Genomic DNA, 17,203 nt, shown 5'->3' with positions numbered 1-17,203 from the left:
TCGTATTTGTAAATCCCCTGAGAGTTGTTGTTCCAAAACACCTTTTTATAATATTATCTCCAGTGGTCTCTTCCTTGGGAATTTCTTAAGTATATATAGGCTAGATTTTTAGAAGAAACCAGACTGACTCCTTCCAGTCTATAGAAAAGAGAATTGCATTTTGCTTAAAGAAAATCAAGGCGAAGTGAAACAAGTTTTCTATGGAGGGATTAGGAGTAATATCACTATTACATGACAATAAATACAGAACATGTGAAACACGTTTCCAGTCTAAAAAGCTATTTCACAGAGCATCTAAGACCTGTTCATTACATAAATGTGTCCACATCAACATTTACAGATGAAGGTTTATGAAATCAACTCCACCACGGTCACTGAGTTTCTTATACTGGGATTTCCGGCTCTGAATGATTACAAGTTGCCTTTCTTCTCCATTATTCTCCTCATGTATTCCATGACTATATGTGAAAACCTCTTGATCATTTTACTGGTGTCCACAAGCCAACGTCTCCTTTCTCCAATGTATTTCTTCCTTGAACATTTGGCGCTGTCAGACATCATCCTTGTAACAATAATTGTTCCTAAGATGCTGGAAATTATTATAAAAGGAGGGAGCACAGTTCCTTATGTTGGGTGTTTAACTCAATGTTTCTTCTATGGAGGATCAGTCTGTGCACAGTGTTCTTTGCTCACGGCCATGTCCTATGACCGGTACTTGGCCATCTGTAGATCTCTACATTATATCTCAATAATGAATGTCAAGCTTAGATACAGTCTGATCATCTCATCCTGGATGCTTGGCTTTATGTAAGCACTTATAACAATTGTACTCATTTGTGGCTTAGAATTCTGTGGACCGAATGTTATTAACCATTTCTTTTGTGACTTTGCATCTCTTTTAGAACTTTCTTGCTCCGATACAACTGTTCTAAACATTGAAATGATTGTTATTTGTTTTCCAATAGTTGTTTTGGCATTTCTATTCATTATTATAACTTATATTTATATTTTTATCACCATTCTTAGGATTTCCTCCAACTCAGGCCGCCAAAAAGCTTTCTCCACTTGTAGCTCTCACTTGGTGGTTGTCTCTTTCTTTTATGGGTCCATGTTCGTAATCTACATGGTCCCTTACAGAGGACATTCACTGACTGTTAACAAGTTTATTTCCCTTCTCTACATTGTACTGACTCCCCTTCTAAATCCTATTATATACAGTCTAAGGAACAAAGAGATTCAGTCTTCTGCAATGAAATATTTTCAGGACCATGTTAAAAACTGGTTGTAATTAGGGATGAGCGAACCCGAACTGTATAGTTCGGGTTCGTACCGAATTTTGAGGTGTCCGTGACACGGACCCGAACCCGAACATTTTCGTAAAAGTCCGGGTTCGGGTTCGGTGTTCGGCGCTTTCTTGGCGCTTTTTGAAAGGCTGCAAAGCAGCCAATCAACAAGAGTCATACTACTTGCCCCAAGAGGCCATCACACATCATACTATTGGCATGGCTGTGATTGGCCAGTGCAGCATGTGACCCAGCCTCTATTTAAGCTTGGGTCACGTAGCGCCGCACGTCACTCTGCTCTGATCAGTATAGGGATAGGATGCAGCTGCTGCTGTTAGGGCGAGATTAGGCAGTGATTAACTCAGCAAAAACACTTAATTCAGTGATCGATCAACAGCTGTGGATCATTGAACTGCTGCTATTTAATTGCTCACTGTTTTTAGGCTGCCCAGAGCGTTTTTCTGTCACTTTTTTCTTCAGTGATCGGCGGCCATTTTGTGTCTTGTGGTGCGCCAGCACAAGCTGCCACCAAGTCCATTTAATCATCAATAGTGTGGTTATTTTTTTGCTATATCCTACATCAGGGGCTTGGCTGTGCTTGCTATTTTATTGAGGGGTAAAATACAATTGGCCAAAATAGCAGTACCCTAAATCTGGTGTTTCAGCTGTGGCTAGCCAATTGTAATACTGTCTGCTGTCTGCCGAAGCACAGTTTTTGTTCTGGGTTGAATACAATTCCCAACTTAGCAATTCCCTAAATATTTTTTTTCTGCTGTATCAGGCCAAGTTTAAATTGATCCATAAAAGGGCATATTAGATTGAAGGTGCGGATAGTGTCATCCTCAATAACTTCACACGCTACCGTGCATTTCCAAGTTTAAATAATTCTGTCCGTAAACGTATACCTGTCACCCAGCGCCTAAATAATAGGCCTAAAATTTATATTCAGCTAAATCTGTTGATACTGCTGTGGCTGGTCAATCTATTTAGTGTCCGCCAAAGCACAGTTTTTGTTCTGGGTTAAAATACAATTCCCAACTTAGAGCAGAAACCACAAATTTAGGGAATTACTATCAGTCCAAGGTTAAATCTATCTATAAAAGGGTATATTAGATTGAAGGTGCGGATGGTGTCATCCTCAATAACTTCACACGCTACCGTGCATTTCCAAGTTTATTTCTGTCCGTAAACGTATACCTGTCACCCAGCGCCTAAATACTAGGCCTACAATTTATATTCAGCTAAATCTTTGGTTACTGGTGTGCCTGTATTAGTGTAAAACGGTACCTAAATAGATAGCCAGACAGTGTTAGGTGTCTGTAAAAAAAAGGCCTGAATTTGAATTCAATACATTGGGCCAAATAATTTTTTTATTATTGTGGTGAACGGTAACAATGAGGAAAACATCTAGTAAGGGACGCGGACATGGTCGTGGTGGTGTTAGTGGACCCTCTGGTGCTGAGAGAGGACGTGGCCGTTCTGCCACAGCCACACGTCCTAGTGAACCAACTACCTCAGGTCCCAGTAGCCAGCAGAATTTACAGCGATATTTGGTGGGGCCCAATGCCGTTCTAAGGATGGTAAGGACTGAGCAGGTACAGGCATTAGTCAATTGGGTGGCCGACAGTGGATCCAGCACGTTCACATTATCTCCCACCCAGTCTTCTGCAGAAAGCGCACAGGTGGCGCATGAAAACGAAGCCCATCAGTCTGTCACATCACCCCCATGCATATCAGGGAAACTGTCTGAGCCTCAAGTTATGCAGCAGTCTCTTATGCTGTTTGAAGACTCTGCTGGCAGGGTTTCCCAAGGGCATCCACCTAGCCCTTCCCCAGGGGTGGAAGAGATAGAATGCACTAACGCACAACCACTTATGTTTTCTAATGATGAGGACATGGGAATACCACCTCAGCACGTCTCTGATGATGACGAAACACAGGTGCCAACTGCTGCGTCTTTCTGCAGTGTGCAGACTGAACAGGAGGTCAGGGAGGAAGACTGGGTGGAAGACGATGTAGGGGACGATGAGGTCCTAGACCCCACATGGAATGAAGATCGTGCCACTGACTTTGAGAATTCGGAGGAAGAGGCTGTGGTGAGACCGAGCCAACAGCGTAGCAAAAGAGGGAGCAGTGGGCAAAAGCAGATCACCTGCCGCCAAGAGAGTCCGTCTGCTACTGGCCACCGCCATCTGGGAGTTCCCTGGCATGGCAATTCTTCAAACAATGTGCTGACGACAAGACCCGAGTGGTTTGCACGCTGTGCCATCAGAGCCTGAAGCGAGGCATTAACGTTCTGAACCTTAGCACAACCTGCATGACCAGGCACCTGCATGCAAAGCATGAACTGCAGTGGAGTAAACACCTTAAAAACAATGAACTCACTCAGGCTCCCCCTGCTACCTCTTCTGCTGCTGCCGCCTCGGCCTCTTCCTCCGCCTCTGGAGGAACGTTGGCACCTGCCGCCCAGCAAACAGAGGATGTACCACCAACACCACCACCACCTCCATCACCAAGCATCTCAACCATGTCACACGGCAGCGTTCAGCTCTCCATCTCACAAACATTTGAGAGAAAGCGTAAATTCCCACCTAGCCACCCCCGATCCCTGGCCTTGAATGCCAGCATTTCTAAACTACTGGCCTATGAAATGCTGTCATTCAGGCTGGTGGACACAGACAGCTTCAAACAGCTCATGTCGCTTGCTGTCCCACAGTATGTTGTTCCCAGCCGCCACTACTTCTCCAAGAGAGCCGTGCCTTCCCTGCACAACCAAGTATCCGATAAAATCAAGTGTGCACTGCGCAACGCCATCTGTGGCAAGGTCCACCTAACCACAGATACGTGGACCAGTAAGCACGACCAGGGACGCTATATCTCCCTAACTGCACACTGGGTAAATGTAGTGGCGGCTGGGCCCCAGGCGAAGAGCTGTTTGGCGCACGTCCTTCCGCCGCCAAGGATTGCAGGGCAACATTCTTTGCCTCCTGTTGCCTCCTCCTCCTACTCGGCTTCCTCCTCCTCTTCTCCCCCCTGCTCATCCAGTCAGCCACACACCTTCACCACCAACTTCAGCACAGCCCGGGGTAAACGTCAGCAGGCCATTCTGAAACTCATATGTTTGGGGGACAGGCCCCACACCGCACAGGAGTTGTGGCGGTGTATAGAACAACAGACCGACGAGTGGTTGCTGCCGGTGAGCCTCAAGCCCGGCCTGGTGGTGTGCGATAATGGGCAAAATCTCGTTGCAGCTCTGGGACTAGCCGGTTTGACGCACATCCCTTGCCTGGCGCATGTGCTGATTTTGGTGGTGCAGAAGTTCATTCACAACTACCCTGACATGTCAGAGCTGCTGCATAAAGTGCGGGCCGTCTGTGCGCGCTTCCGGCGTTCTCATCCTGCCGCTGCTCGCCTGTCTGCGCTACAGCGTAACTTCGGCCTTCCCGCTCACCGCCTCATATGCGACGTGCCCACCAGGTGGAACTCCACCTTACACATGCTGGACAGACTGTGCGAGCAGCAGCAGGCCATAGTGGAGTTTCAGCTGCAGCACGCACGGGTCAGTCGCACTACGGAACAGCACCACTTCACCACCAATGACTGGGCCTCCATGCGAGACCTGTGTGCCCTGTTGCGCTGTTTCGAGTACTCCACCAACATGGCCAGTGGCGATGACGCCGTTATCAGCGTTACAATACCACTTTTTATGTCTCCTTGAAAAAACACTTAGGGCGATGATGGAAGAGGAGGTGGCCCAGGAGGAGGAGGAGGAGGAAGAGGGGTCATTTTTAGCACTTTCAGGCCAGTCTCTTAGAAGTGACTCAGAGGGAGGTTTTTTGCAACAGCAGAGGCCAGGTACAAATGTGGCCAGCCAGGGCCCACTACTGGAGGACGAGGAGGAGGAGGAGGTGGAGGAGGAGGAGGATGAGGATGAAGCATGTTCACAGCGGGGTGGCACCCAACGCAGCTCGGGCCCATCACTGGTGCGTGGCTGGGGGGAAACGCAGGACGATGACGATACGCCTCCCACAGAGGACAGCTTGTCCTTACCTCTGGGCAGCCTGGCACACATGAGCGACTACATGCTGCAGTGCCTGCGCAACGACAGCATAGTTGCCCACATTTTAACGTGTGCGGACTACTGGGTTGACACCCTGCTGGATCCCCGGTACAAAGACAATGTGCCCACCTTACTTCCTACACTGGAGCGTGATAGGAAGATGCACGAGTACAAGCGCACGTTGGTAGACGCGCTACTGAGAGCATTCCCAAATGTCACAGGGGAACAAGTGGAAGCCAAAGGCGAAGGCAGAGGAGGAGCAAGAGGTCGCCAACGCAGCTGTGTCACGGCCAGCTCCTCTGAGGGCAGGGTTAGCATGACAGAGATGTGGAAAAGTTTTGTCAACACGCCACAGCTAAGTGCACCACCACCTGATATGGAACGTGTTAGCAGGAGGCAACATTTCACTAACATGGTGGAACAGTACGTGTGCACACCCCTCCACGTACTGACTGATGGTTCAGCCCCATTCAACTTCTGGGTCTCCAAATTGTCCACGTGGCCAGAGCTAGCCTTTTATGCCTTGGAGGTGCTGGCCTGCCCGGCGGCCAGCGTTTTGTCTGAACGTGTATTCAGCACGGCAGGGGGCGTCATTACAGACAAACGCAGCCGCCTGTCTACAGCCAATGTGGACAAGCTGACGTTCATAAAAATGTACCAGGCATGGATCCCACAGGACCTGTCCATCCCTTGTGCAGATTAGACATTAACTACCTCCCTTTAACAATATATTATTCTACTCCAGGGCACTTCCTCATTCAATCCTTTTTTTATTTTCATTTTACCATTATATTGCGGGGCAACCCAAAGTTGAATGAACCTCTCCTCTGTCTGTGTGTCGGGGCCTAAAAATATCTGACAGTGGCCTGTTCCAGTGTTGGGTGACATGAAGCCTGATTCTCTGCTATGACATGAAGCCTGATTCTCTGCTATGACATGAAGCCTGATTCTCTGCTATGGGACCTCTCTCCTCTGTCTGGGTGCCGGGGCCTAAAAATATCTGACAATGGCCTGTTCCAGTGGTGGGTGACATGAAGCATGATTCTCTGCTATGACATGAAGCATGATTCTCTGCTATGACATGAAGCCTGATTCTCTGCTATGGGACCTCTCTCCTCTGTCTGGGTGCCGGGGCCTAAAAATATCTGACAGTGGCCTGTTCCAGTGTTGGGTGACATGAAGCATGATTCTCTGCTATGACATGAAGCCTGATTCTCTGCTATGACATGAAGCCTGATTCTCTGCAATGGGACCTCTCTCCTCTGTCTGGGTGCCGGGGTCTAAATATCTGACAGTGGCCTGTTCCAGTGGTGGATGACATGAAGCCTGATTCTCTGCTATGGGACCTCTCTCCAATTGATATTGGTTAATTTTTATTTATTTTATTTTTATTTTTATTCATTTCCCTATCCACATTTGTTTGAAGGGGATTTACCTACATGTTGCTGCCTTTTGCAGCCCTCTAGCTCTTTCCTGGGCTGTTTTACAGCCTTTTTAGTGCCGGAAAGTTTGGGTCCCCATTGACTTCAATCCCGAACCCGAACATTTCCGGGAAGTTCGGCCGAACTTCTCGAACCCGAACATCCAGGTGTTTGCTCAACTCTAATCATGATCATCACCAACATGAAAAAAAATAAACACTTGAAAATAGATCACTCTGTGTGTAATGCATCCATAGAATATATGATTTTTTTTTTTTATTGAATTACTGAAAAAAATTAACTTTGCCATAATATTGTAATTTATTGAGGTGTACCTGTGTGTGTGTGTGTATATATTGTAAGGGATTAGGTAGTGGGGCTGTCGTCTCCTGGGTAGACAGGCACAGTTTAGCAGGCACACCGAAGCAGTTACAGTCCACACGGCAGGAACTTTGTTTAACTGACCTCAGCCAGTTTTATTGTCAGGTTGAGGTACAGAACATAACATATAACAAACAAAAATCCTAAGCCTGTCCGGCTCTAACTATACAGCATGAAACCTCCCTGACCAAGTGCCGGCCTAATACCAAGCACCCAAACAAAATAGCAAAGTCCGTACCTCTTGAAGTGCTCTCACAGGCTCCATGCAGGTAACCTGTTCTTAGGCTGAGCGAGCTGTGTCTGCATTCTCAGCCTTATATCAGGCTAGCACACCTGAGGAGTAATTACCTGACAGCCCAAAACTCGGACTGTCCAGATGGAGTGGGGCCCACCCTTCTCTCCCCACTACAGCAACACAGGCCCTAAAAACAGGTTTTATGCAGACCCGAATTGCAGAGACCTCTCCTGAACATTTCCCTGGTTGCTTTTAAATGAGAGAAGTGAGGAATCTTGGGCACACATAGACCCCGTCCACTACTTCTCCAGACCCTCTGTCACATAACCTCCCCTCCTGTTTCAGACCCGGGGCTGGAACACATCTGGACATCAGACAATGTACACGTGACAAGGCATCTGCATTTCCCATTTGGGTCCCTGGCCTGTGCTTTACGGTAAACTGGTACTCTTGCAGGGCTAAGAACCATCTTGTTACCCTCCTATTTTTTTTTCCTTATTCTCACACATCCATTTTAAGGGAGCATGATCCGTGACCAATTCAAAGTGACGGCCAAGCAAATAGTAGTGGAGTGCTTCCAGGGCCCATTTAATAGCGAGACACTCTTTTTCCACAATTGCATATTTTTGCTCATGGTCATTAACTTTCCTGCTCAGATGCAGTACAGGGTGTTCTTCTCCATCCCGTACCTGTGACAGTACTGCCCCCAGTCCCACCTCAGACGCATCCGTCTGTAGGACAAACCCTTTCTTAAAGTCTGGGGTTATCAGCACTGGCTGAGCGCACAGGAGGGTTTTTAGAGTCTGAAATGATTTTTCCGCCTCTTGTGACCACTTGACCATGACAGAGTCTTTCCCTTTTGTCAGGTCCGTAAATGGGGCTGCAAGGGAAGCAAAATTAAGTATAAATCTCTGGTAATAGCCTGTAATCCCCAAGAAGGCACGGACTTGCTTCTTCTTTACCGGTTGAGGCCATCTTTGTATGGCTTCGATTTTGTTTAACTGGGGATTTACTAGGCCTCGGCCTATGATGTAACCTAGATACTTAGCATCTTCAAGACCAATGGCACATTTTTTGGGATTGGCTGTGAAGCCTGCCTCACACAGGGAATTGATAACCACCTGCACCCTAGGTAGATGGGATTCCCAGTCTGGACTTTGGATGATGATGTCATCCAGATATGTGGCTGCGTACCGTCTGTGGGGCCTTAAAATCTTATCCATCACTCTCTGGAAGGTTGCAGGGGCTCCATGCAAACCAAACGGCAAGACCACATAATGAAACAACCCATCAGGAGTGGCAAAGGCAGTTTTCTCTTTGGCCTCATTTGTCAGGGGAATTTGCCAGTATCCCTTGGTTAGGTCTAGAGTGGTTATATACCTGGCATTTCCGAGCCTGTCAATGAGCTCATCAACACGGGGCATTGGGTAAGCATCAAACTTAGATATGGTGTTCAACTTCCGGAAGTCATTGCAAAACTTCCAGCTGCCATCTGGTTTGGGGATCAGAACTATAGGACTGGACCACTTACTATGGGACTTCAATTACCCCAAGTTCCAACATTTTCCTCACCTCTTCAGAGATAAGCCCTCTCCTGGCCTCTGGTATTCTGTAGGGTCGCAGCTTAACCCTTTTCCCTGGTTCTGTAATGATGTCATGTTTTATGACAGAGGTGCGACCTGGGATCTCCGAGAAAAAATCCCTATTCTTAAAGAGGAACCCCTGCACTTCTACCTTTTGTGTCTTGGCTAGGGAGTCGGGTACTGTTACCTCTGGCAACAGGTGCTTCCCAGAGCACCACTGCTCTGGGGGGAAGGAGGTGTCAGCCGCAAGTGATAGTCGATCTTTCCACGGTTTTATAAGATTGACGGGGTAAATTTGCTCAGGCTTCTCTTACCTGGTTGACAGATTTTATAGTTTACCTCATTTACTTTCTCTATCACCTCAAAGGGGCCTTGCCACTTAGCCAGGAATTTACTCTCTATCGTAGGGATCAGTACCACAACCCGGTCACCTGGCGCAAAGGTACGTACTCTGGCACTGCGGTTATACACCCTTTGTTGTGCCCCCTGAGCCTGGGCCATATGTTCTCGTACAATAGGCATCACCGCAGATATACGATCTTGCATTTGTGCCACATGTTCTATGACACTTCTATAGGGGGTAGCTTCTTCTTCCCAAGTTTCTTTTGCTATATCTAGCAGACCCCTAGGGTGGCGACCATATAGCAACTCAAATGGGGAGTAGCCTGTAGAGGACTGAGGCACTTCACGGATGGCAAACATAAGATAGGGGAGAAGGAAATCCCAGTTTTTCCCATCTTTGACTACCACTTTTTTAAGCATGGCTTTTAGAGTTTTATTAAATCTCTCTACCAGTCCATCAGTCTGTGGATGGTAGACAGAGGTACGCAGCTGTTTAACTTTGAACAGTTTACATAACTCCTTCATGATGCGTGACATAAAGGGGGTACCCTGATCTGTTAGGATCTCTTTTGGTAGTCCCACATGACTGAACACCTGCACCAACTCTTTAGCTATGGCCTTGGATGACGTATTACGTAAGGGTATAGCTTCCGGGTAACGAGTAGCGTAGTCCATGATTACGAGAATATGTTGGTGGCCTCGAGCAGATCTTACAAGGGGCCCCACCAGATCCATGGCTATTCTCTCAAATGGTATCTCAATGATTGGTAGAGGTACCAGGGGACTACGATAGTGTGGCCTAGGAGCCGAAATTTGGCACTCGGGGCAGGTGTCACAATAGTCTTTAACATCTTTATGGACCCCAGGCCAAAAGAACCTTTGAAGGACTCTGTCTGTAGTCTTTTCAGCTCCCAAATGCCCCCCGCCATAAGATGACCATGAGCAATATCTAGTACCGTTTGTCGGTACACTTTAGGAACCACCAGTTGTTCCACCAGATCCTCTCCCCTTTTTACCATCTTTTCACAGCCATATGCGGGAAACAAATTCTGCCGTCCGGTTCCACCAGTTTACCATCAATAGACATCACATTTTCCCTGGCTCTAGTAAGGGTGGGATCTTTTAATTGCTCAGCACCAAATTGCTCTTTCCGTACTGCCAGGTCTGGCAAATTGTCATTAAGGGAGTCTTCCCTCTCTGGACTGCTCTGACCCTCTTCTATCACATCACTATGGTCAGAGACCTCAGGCTCCCCCACCATGACAGACAAGGGAAACGATTCACCATCAACAGAAGTCTCTCTTAAATACCCACACCTCTCGGTACCCAGTGGTAGGTCATCTCCTTCCTGGCAGGCATTTGAAAGTTTATGTTCCCATAGCTGCCAGAAATGTGGGAAATCCCGCCCCATGATGACATCATGCATTAACCTAGGCACTAAACCAACCATAAATTTTCCTGCCCCGAACCGGGTATTTACATCTACCACAGCAGTGTGATAATTACGGGTGTCTCCATATATGCAGGTTACCGCAATGGCTTTCGTTTGCCATTTCCTGGGGTTTACCAAATCCGTTTTTACTAGGGTGACCAGACTGCCTGAGTCCAACAAGGCACTCACATCTTTACCTTCCACCGTAATAACACACATTTGTCCCCCCCCCCCCCAGTATTTGGCAATGCCACACACGTAGGCTGAGCATACAGTGATAAACGGCGGTTTATATATGAGGCATCACATTGCATTGGTTCACCATACATTGGGCAATTGGCAACAACATGACCTGGCATTTGACATCTGAAACATTTTATTAAGTCCCTATTAAGTCTCTTATAGGCCACAGACCTCCCTGGCACGGTTTGCCAGCTTCTAGAGCCTGGGCCTCCAGTCTCTCCATTTGCACCCACAGATATATCACTTCTGCCAGCCCCCTTTTCCCTTAGAACAGTCTTACCAGGTAGTCCTGGAGATCTCCGCTGCAGGGCTGGGGGGCGCTGTGGCAGACTCAGTAGCTCCTCTGCGGATGTGTACCTCTCCACCATCTCCACCATCTGGTCAGCATTCTTATGGTCACCATGGCTCACCCACTCGCGCAAGGTAACGGGGAGGGCCCTTAAGTACCGGTCCATCACAACCCGTTCCACCATCTGAGGGCCTGTCAGGAACTCTGGCTGCAACCACTTCTTGGTCAGGTGTATGAGGTCGTGCATTTTGGAACATGGAGGTTTATCCATACTGTAGTCCCAGTTGTGCACACGCTGTGCACGGACCGAAAGAATAACACCAAGGCGTGTAAGGATCTCCTTTTTTAGCATAACATAGTCCATAGCATCATGACTCTCCAGGTCAAAATATGCCTTTTGGGGTTCTCCCGAAAGGAAGGGGGCCAACAGTCCGGCCCACTGTGCCTTTGGCCAACCCTCTCGCTCGGCAGTCCTTTCGAAGGTGGTCAGGTAGGCCTCCACGTCATCTGCGGTTGTCATCTTTTGCAGAAAGTGACTAGCCCTTATGGCGGCATGAGGGGCCTCTGCCATACCTGGGACCCGTCCAGCGACACTGGTAAGTTGCTGCACCACAACTGCTAAGGTCTCCCGGTCTTTTTTTTGCGCCTCTTGTGCAGCCTCCAGTTGGGCCGTCAGCCTGCGGCTAGTTTACTCAAGCGCCTTTTGCTGTACTAGGGTAGCCTCCCGCTGCACTCGGGTAGCCTCCTGTTGAGATGCAACAGCTTGCAACATACCTTAAACCACATCCTCCATTTTCCAAGAGGCAGAAAACAGTCTTTGGTGCACCGCACAAAAATGGACTCTGTCCCTTTAAATGTTCCGTTTTTTTTTAAAATTTTTATTTCTTATGCCAGAATTTGGTGTGCCTGCATCCTCCACCAAATTTAAGGGATTTAGGTAGCGGGGCTGTCGTCTCCTGGGTAGACAGGCACAGTTTAGCAGGCACACCGAAGCAGTTACAGTCCACACGGCAGGAACTTTGTTTAACTGACCTCAGCCAGTTTTATTGTCAGGTTGAGGTACAGAACATAACATATAACAAACAAAAATCCTAAGCCTGTCCGGCTCTAACTATACAGCATGAAACCTCCCTGACCAAGTGCCGGCCTAATACCAAGCACCCAAACAAAATAGCAAAGTCCGTACCTCTTGAAGTGCTCTCACAGGCTCCATGCAGGTAACCTGTTCCAAGGCTGAGAGCTGTGTCTGCATTCTCAGCCTTATATCAGGCTAACACACCTGAGGAGTAATTACCTGACAGCCCAAAACCCGGACTGTCCGGATGGAGTGGGGCCCACCCTTCTCTCCCCACTCCAGCAACACAGGCCCTAAAAACAGGTTTTATGCAGACCCGAATTGCAGAGACCTCTCCTAAACATTTCCCTGGTTGCTTTTAAATGACAGAAGTGAGGAATCTTGGGCACACATAGACCCCGTCCACTACTTCTCCAGACACTCTGTCACAATATATATATATATATATATACATATACATATACATATATATATATATATATATATATACACAGAGTCAGGTCCATAAATATTGGGACATTTTTGGCTCTGTACACCACCACAATGGATTTGAAATGAAACAGACAAGATGTGCTTTAACTGCAGACCGTCAGCTGTAATTTGAGGGGATTTACATCCAAATCAGGTGAACGGTGCAGGAATTACAACAGTTTGCATATGTGCCTCCCACTTGTTAAGGGACCAAAAGTAATGGGACAATTGGCTTCTCAGCTGTTCCATGGCCAGGTGTGTGGTGTTCCCTCATTATCTCAATTACAATGAGCAGATAAAAGGTCCAGAGGTAATTTCCAGTCTGCTATTTGCATTTGGAATCTGTTGCTGTCAACTCTCAAGATGAGATCCAAAGAGCTGTCATTATCAGTGAAGCAAGCCATCATTAGGCTGAAAAAAACAAAACAAACCCATCAGAGAGATGGCAAAAACATTATACCTGGCCAAAACAACTGTTTGGAATATTCATAAAAAGAAAGAACTGAGCTCAGCAACACCAAAAGACCCAGAAGACCACTGAAAACAACTGTGGTAGATGACCGCAGAATTTTTTCCCTGGTGAAGAAAACACCCTTCACAACAGTTGGCCAGATCTAGAACACTCTGCAGGAGGTAGGTGTATGTGTGTCAAAGTCAACAATCAGGAGAAGACTTCACCAGAGTGAATACAGAGGGTTCACCACAAGATGTAAACCATTGGTGAGACTCAAAAACAGGAAGGCCAAGTTAGAGCTTGCCAAACGACATCTAAAAAAGCCTTCACAGTTCTGGAACAACATCCTATGGATAGATGAGACCAAGATCAACTTGTACCAGAGTGATGGGAAGAGAAGAGTATGGAGAAGGAAAGGAGCTGCTCATGATCCTAAGCATACCACCTCATCAGTGAAGCATGGTGGTGGTAGTGTCATGGCGTGGGCATGTATGGCTGCCAATGGAACTGGTTCTCTTGTATTTATTGATAATGTGACTGCTGACAAAAGCAGCAGGATGAATTCTGAAGTGTTTCGGGCAATATTATCTGCTCATATTCAGCCAAATGCTTCAGAACTCATTGGACGGCGCTTCACAGTGCAGATGGATAATGACCCAAAGCATACTGCAAAAGCAACCAAAGAGGTTTTTAAGGGAAAGAAGTGGAATGTTCTGCAATGGTCGAGTCAGTCACCGGACCTGAATCCGATTGAGCATGCATTTCACTTGCTGAAGACTAAACTGAAGGGAAAATGCCCCAAGAACAAGCAGGAACTGAAGACAGTTGCAGTAGAGGCCTGGCAGAGCATCACCAGGGATGGAACCAGCGTCTGGTGATGTCTATGCGTTCCAGACTTCAGGCTGTAATTGACTGCAAAGGATTTGCAACCAAGTATTAAAAAGTGAAAGTTTGATTTATGATTATTATTCTGTCCCATTACTTTTGGTCCCTTAACAAGTGGGAGGCACATATGCAAACTGCTGTAATTCCTGCACCGTTCACCTGATTTGGATGTAAAAACCCTCAAATTACAGCTGACAGTCTGCAGGTAAAGCACATCTTGTTCGTTTCATTTCAAATCCATTGTGGTGGTGTATAGAGCCAAAAATGTTAGAATTGTGTTGATGTCCTAATTTTTATGGACCTGACTGTATATTACCTGAGACATTATTTATTTTGTTTCCTAATTGTAAATCACCTGAGAGTTGTTGTTCCAAAACATCTTGTTATAATATTATCTCCAGTGGTCTCTTCCTTGGGAATTAGTTAAATATATATAGGCTAGATATTTAGAAGAACCCAGACCGGCTCATTCCAGTCTATAGAAAAGAGAACTGCATTTTGCTTAGAGATAATCGTGGAGAAAATTAGACAAGTTTTCTATGGAGGGATCAGGAGTAATATCACTATTACATAACAATAAATACAGAACATGTCAAACACGTTTCCAGTCTGAAAAGCTATTTCACAGAGCATCTAAGACCTGTTCATTACATAAATGTGTCCACATCAACATTTACAGATGAAGGTTTATGAAATCAACTCCACCACGGTCACTGAGTTTCTTATACTGGGATTCCCGGCTCTGAATGATTACAAGTTGCCTTTCTTCTCCATTATTCTCCTCATGTATTCCATGACTATATGTGAAAACCTCTTGATCATTTTACTGGTGTCCACAAGCCAACGTCTCCTTTCTCCGATGTATTTCTTCCTTGGACATTTGGCGCTGACAGACATCGTCCTTGTGACAATTATTGTTCCTAAGATGCTGGATATTATTATAAGAGGAGGGAGCACAGTTCCTTATGATGAGTGTTTAACTCAATGTTTCTTCTATGGAGGATCAGTCTGTGCACAGTGTTCTTTGCTCACGGCCATGTCCTATGACCGGTACTTGGCCATCTGTAGATCTCTACATTATATCTCAATAATGAATGTCAAGCTTAGATACAGTCTGATCAACTCATCCTGGGTGTTTGGCTTTCTGTTAGCACTTATTACAATTGTACTCATTTGCGGCTTAGAATTCTGTGGACCGAATGTTATTAACCATTTCTTTTGTGAATTTGCATCTCTTTTAGAACTTTCTTGCTCCGATACAACTGTTCTAAACATTGAAATTATTGTTATTTGTTTTCCAATAGTTGTTTTGCCATTTCTATTCATTATTATAACTTATATTTATATTTTTATCACCATTCTTAGGATTTCCTCCAACTCAGGCCGCCAAAAAGCTTTCTCCACTTGTAGCTCTCACTTGGTGGTTGTCTCTTTCTTTTATGGGTCCATGTTCGTAATCTACATGGTCCCTTACAGAGGACATTCACTGACTGTTAACAAGTTTATTTCCCTTCTCTACATTGTACTGACTCCCCTTCTAAATCCTATTATATACAGTCTAAGGAACAAAGAGATTCAGTCTTCTGCAATGAAATATTTTCAGGTCCATGCTAAAAACTGGTTGCAATTAAAGAGAGATTTAACTTAGTTATAATATTAATAAACTCCATTAATCGGAGCAATGTCTCTCATCTTTCACAGTTTTCCTTTTCCAACAACAACAAAAATTGAACCACGTACATCCACAATACAGGAGTCATGAGGAATCATGATATATGCAGTAGCTTCTGTAACATCCAGTTACAACATTACCCCAACTCACTTCACCCCCCCCCCCCTCCGACAGATCCAACCAAATTGGGCACAGCAGATATCATATCTTTGTAACAGGGTTCTGAAGGTACACTCGGTCCCCCATTAGCCGCAGACCTGCTGCTTAGCTTCGGGAACGAGGATCTGTGTTTTACCTCGTTCCCAGGGCGGCTTTACTAGCTGGGTGGCTCCCTGCTCCTAAGTCTGCCTTGAGCGCCGAGCTGATCACTCGGTGCTCGACTGGTTGGTCTGTCGGTCATGTGACGCTGGCCACGTCACATGACACTCACTCCCCACTATAAATACAGGCAGCCTGCTGGCCACAGGTTGCCTGTTAATTTAGGTTCCACCTGTGATTTGGTCTTTCCTGGCGTACTTACCTTCTGCTCAATTCCTGACGATCCTTTGCCTGCTCCTTGTGTACTTTGCTGCTATCCTGGTATTCTGACCCCGGACTCCTCCTGACGTTCCTCTGCTGACTCCTTTGGTACTTCACGTCTCTCCTGGTATTTATGACCCCGGCTTCTCCTGACAATTCTCTGCTTGCTCCATTTGTACTTTGTAGCTTTCCTGGTATTGACTCGGTCCGTTCACGTCCTGTTGTTTGTCTGTCTGTTATCCCTGCACTTACTCCAAGTTAGGGATTGCCGTCCAGTTGTCCCCTGTCATTAGGACTCGCGAGGCAAGTAGGCAGGGCCAGGGGTAGGGGTGGAGCGCAGTGGTCACTTCCCTCCCCCCTGTGTGTGTGTGTACGCGACCGTTACAATCTTCAAACTGTACATAAAACCCTCCACTCTCTTAAGATTCAGACTTTGTAGAAAAATATGTCTCTTTTCTTTAATTTCATTATGAATTTTTGCTTTTTGCCACTCCACTCCATAAGCTCTTGAATGAAATGACAGCAATAGTAAATGATGTCTGAGTGACCCTGACATACATAGATATGGGTAAACACATGTTTGATGGCGTTAACCTGCACCGCACCTGCACATGTGTTTTGCTTTGTCATATTCCAAAGCTTCCAAAATTTTTCCTTTATCGGGGGCAGATGATGTTTAAACACACAATCCACAAAAACTATGGATTGCGGGGGGACAAAGCATCCAAAAGTTATGCCTTGAAAGGGACTTAATGCCACTCCAAATGACATGTATAAGTGTTAATTATCAGACTAAAAAGTGGCTCGTTGTGAGCGAACTTTGAAAAATTCTGCATTTTAATTGGGAACAGCAGCAGT

The 17,203-nt window shown here is 46.2% G+C and overlaps 1 protein-coding gene and 1 pseudogene across 1 annotated transcript; both read left to right on the top strand.

The window, feature by feature from the left end:
* The first annotated feature begins 358 nt into the window (after positions 1 to 358).
* Positions 359 to 1,288, top strand: LOC120990336 (annotated as a pseudogene).
* A 13,563-nt stretch (positions 1,289 to 14,851) lies between these two features.
* LOC120990329 (olfactory receptor 2A14-like) lies at positions 14,852 to 15,802 on the top strand. Its single transcript, XM_040419077.1, has one exon. The coding sequence runs from the start codon at positions 14,939 to 14,941 to the stop codon at positions 15,800 to 15,802; it is 864 nt and encodes a 287-aa protein (XP_040275011.1). The 5' UTR covers positions 14,852 to 14,938.
* The last annotated feature ends 1,401 nt before the right edge of the window (positions 15,803 to 17,203 follow it).

The sequence above is a fragment of the Bufo bufo genome, chromosome 1 (assembly GCF_905171765.1).
Source record: "Bufo bufo chromosome 1, aBufBuf1.1, whole genome shotgun sequence".
NCBI lineage: Eukaryota > Metazoa > Chordata > Amphibia > Anura > Bufonidae > Bufo > Bufo bufo.
The sequence above is the reverse complement of the archived record's forward strand: the minus strand, read 5'-3'. Positions and strand labels throughout refer to the sequence as shown.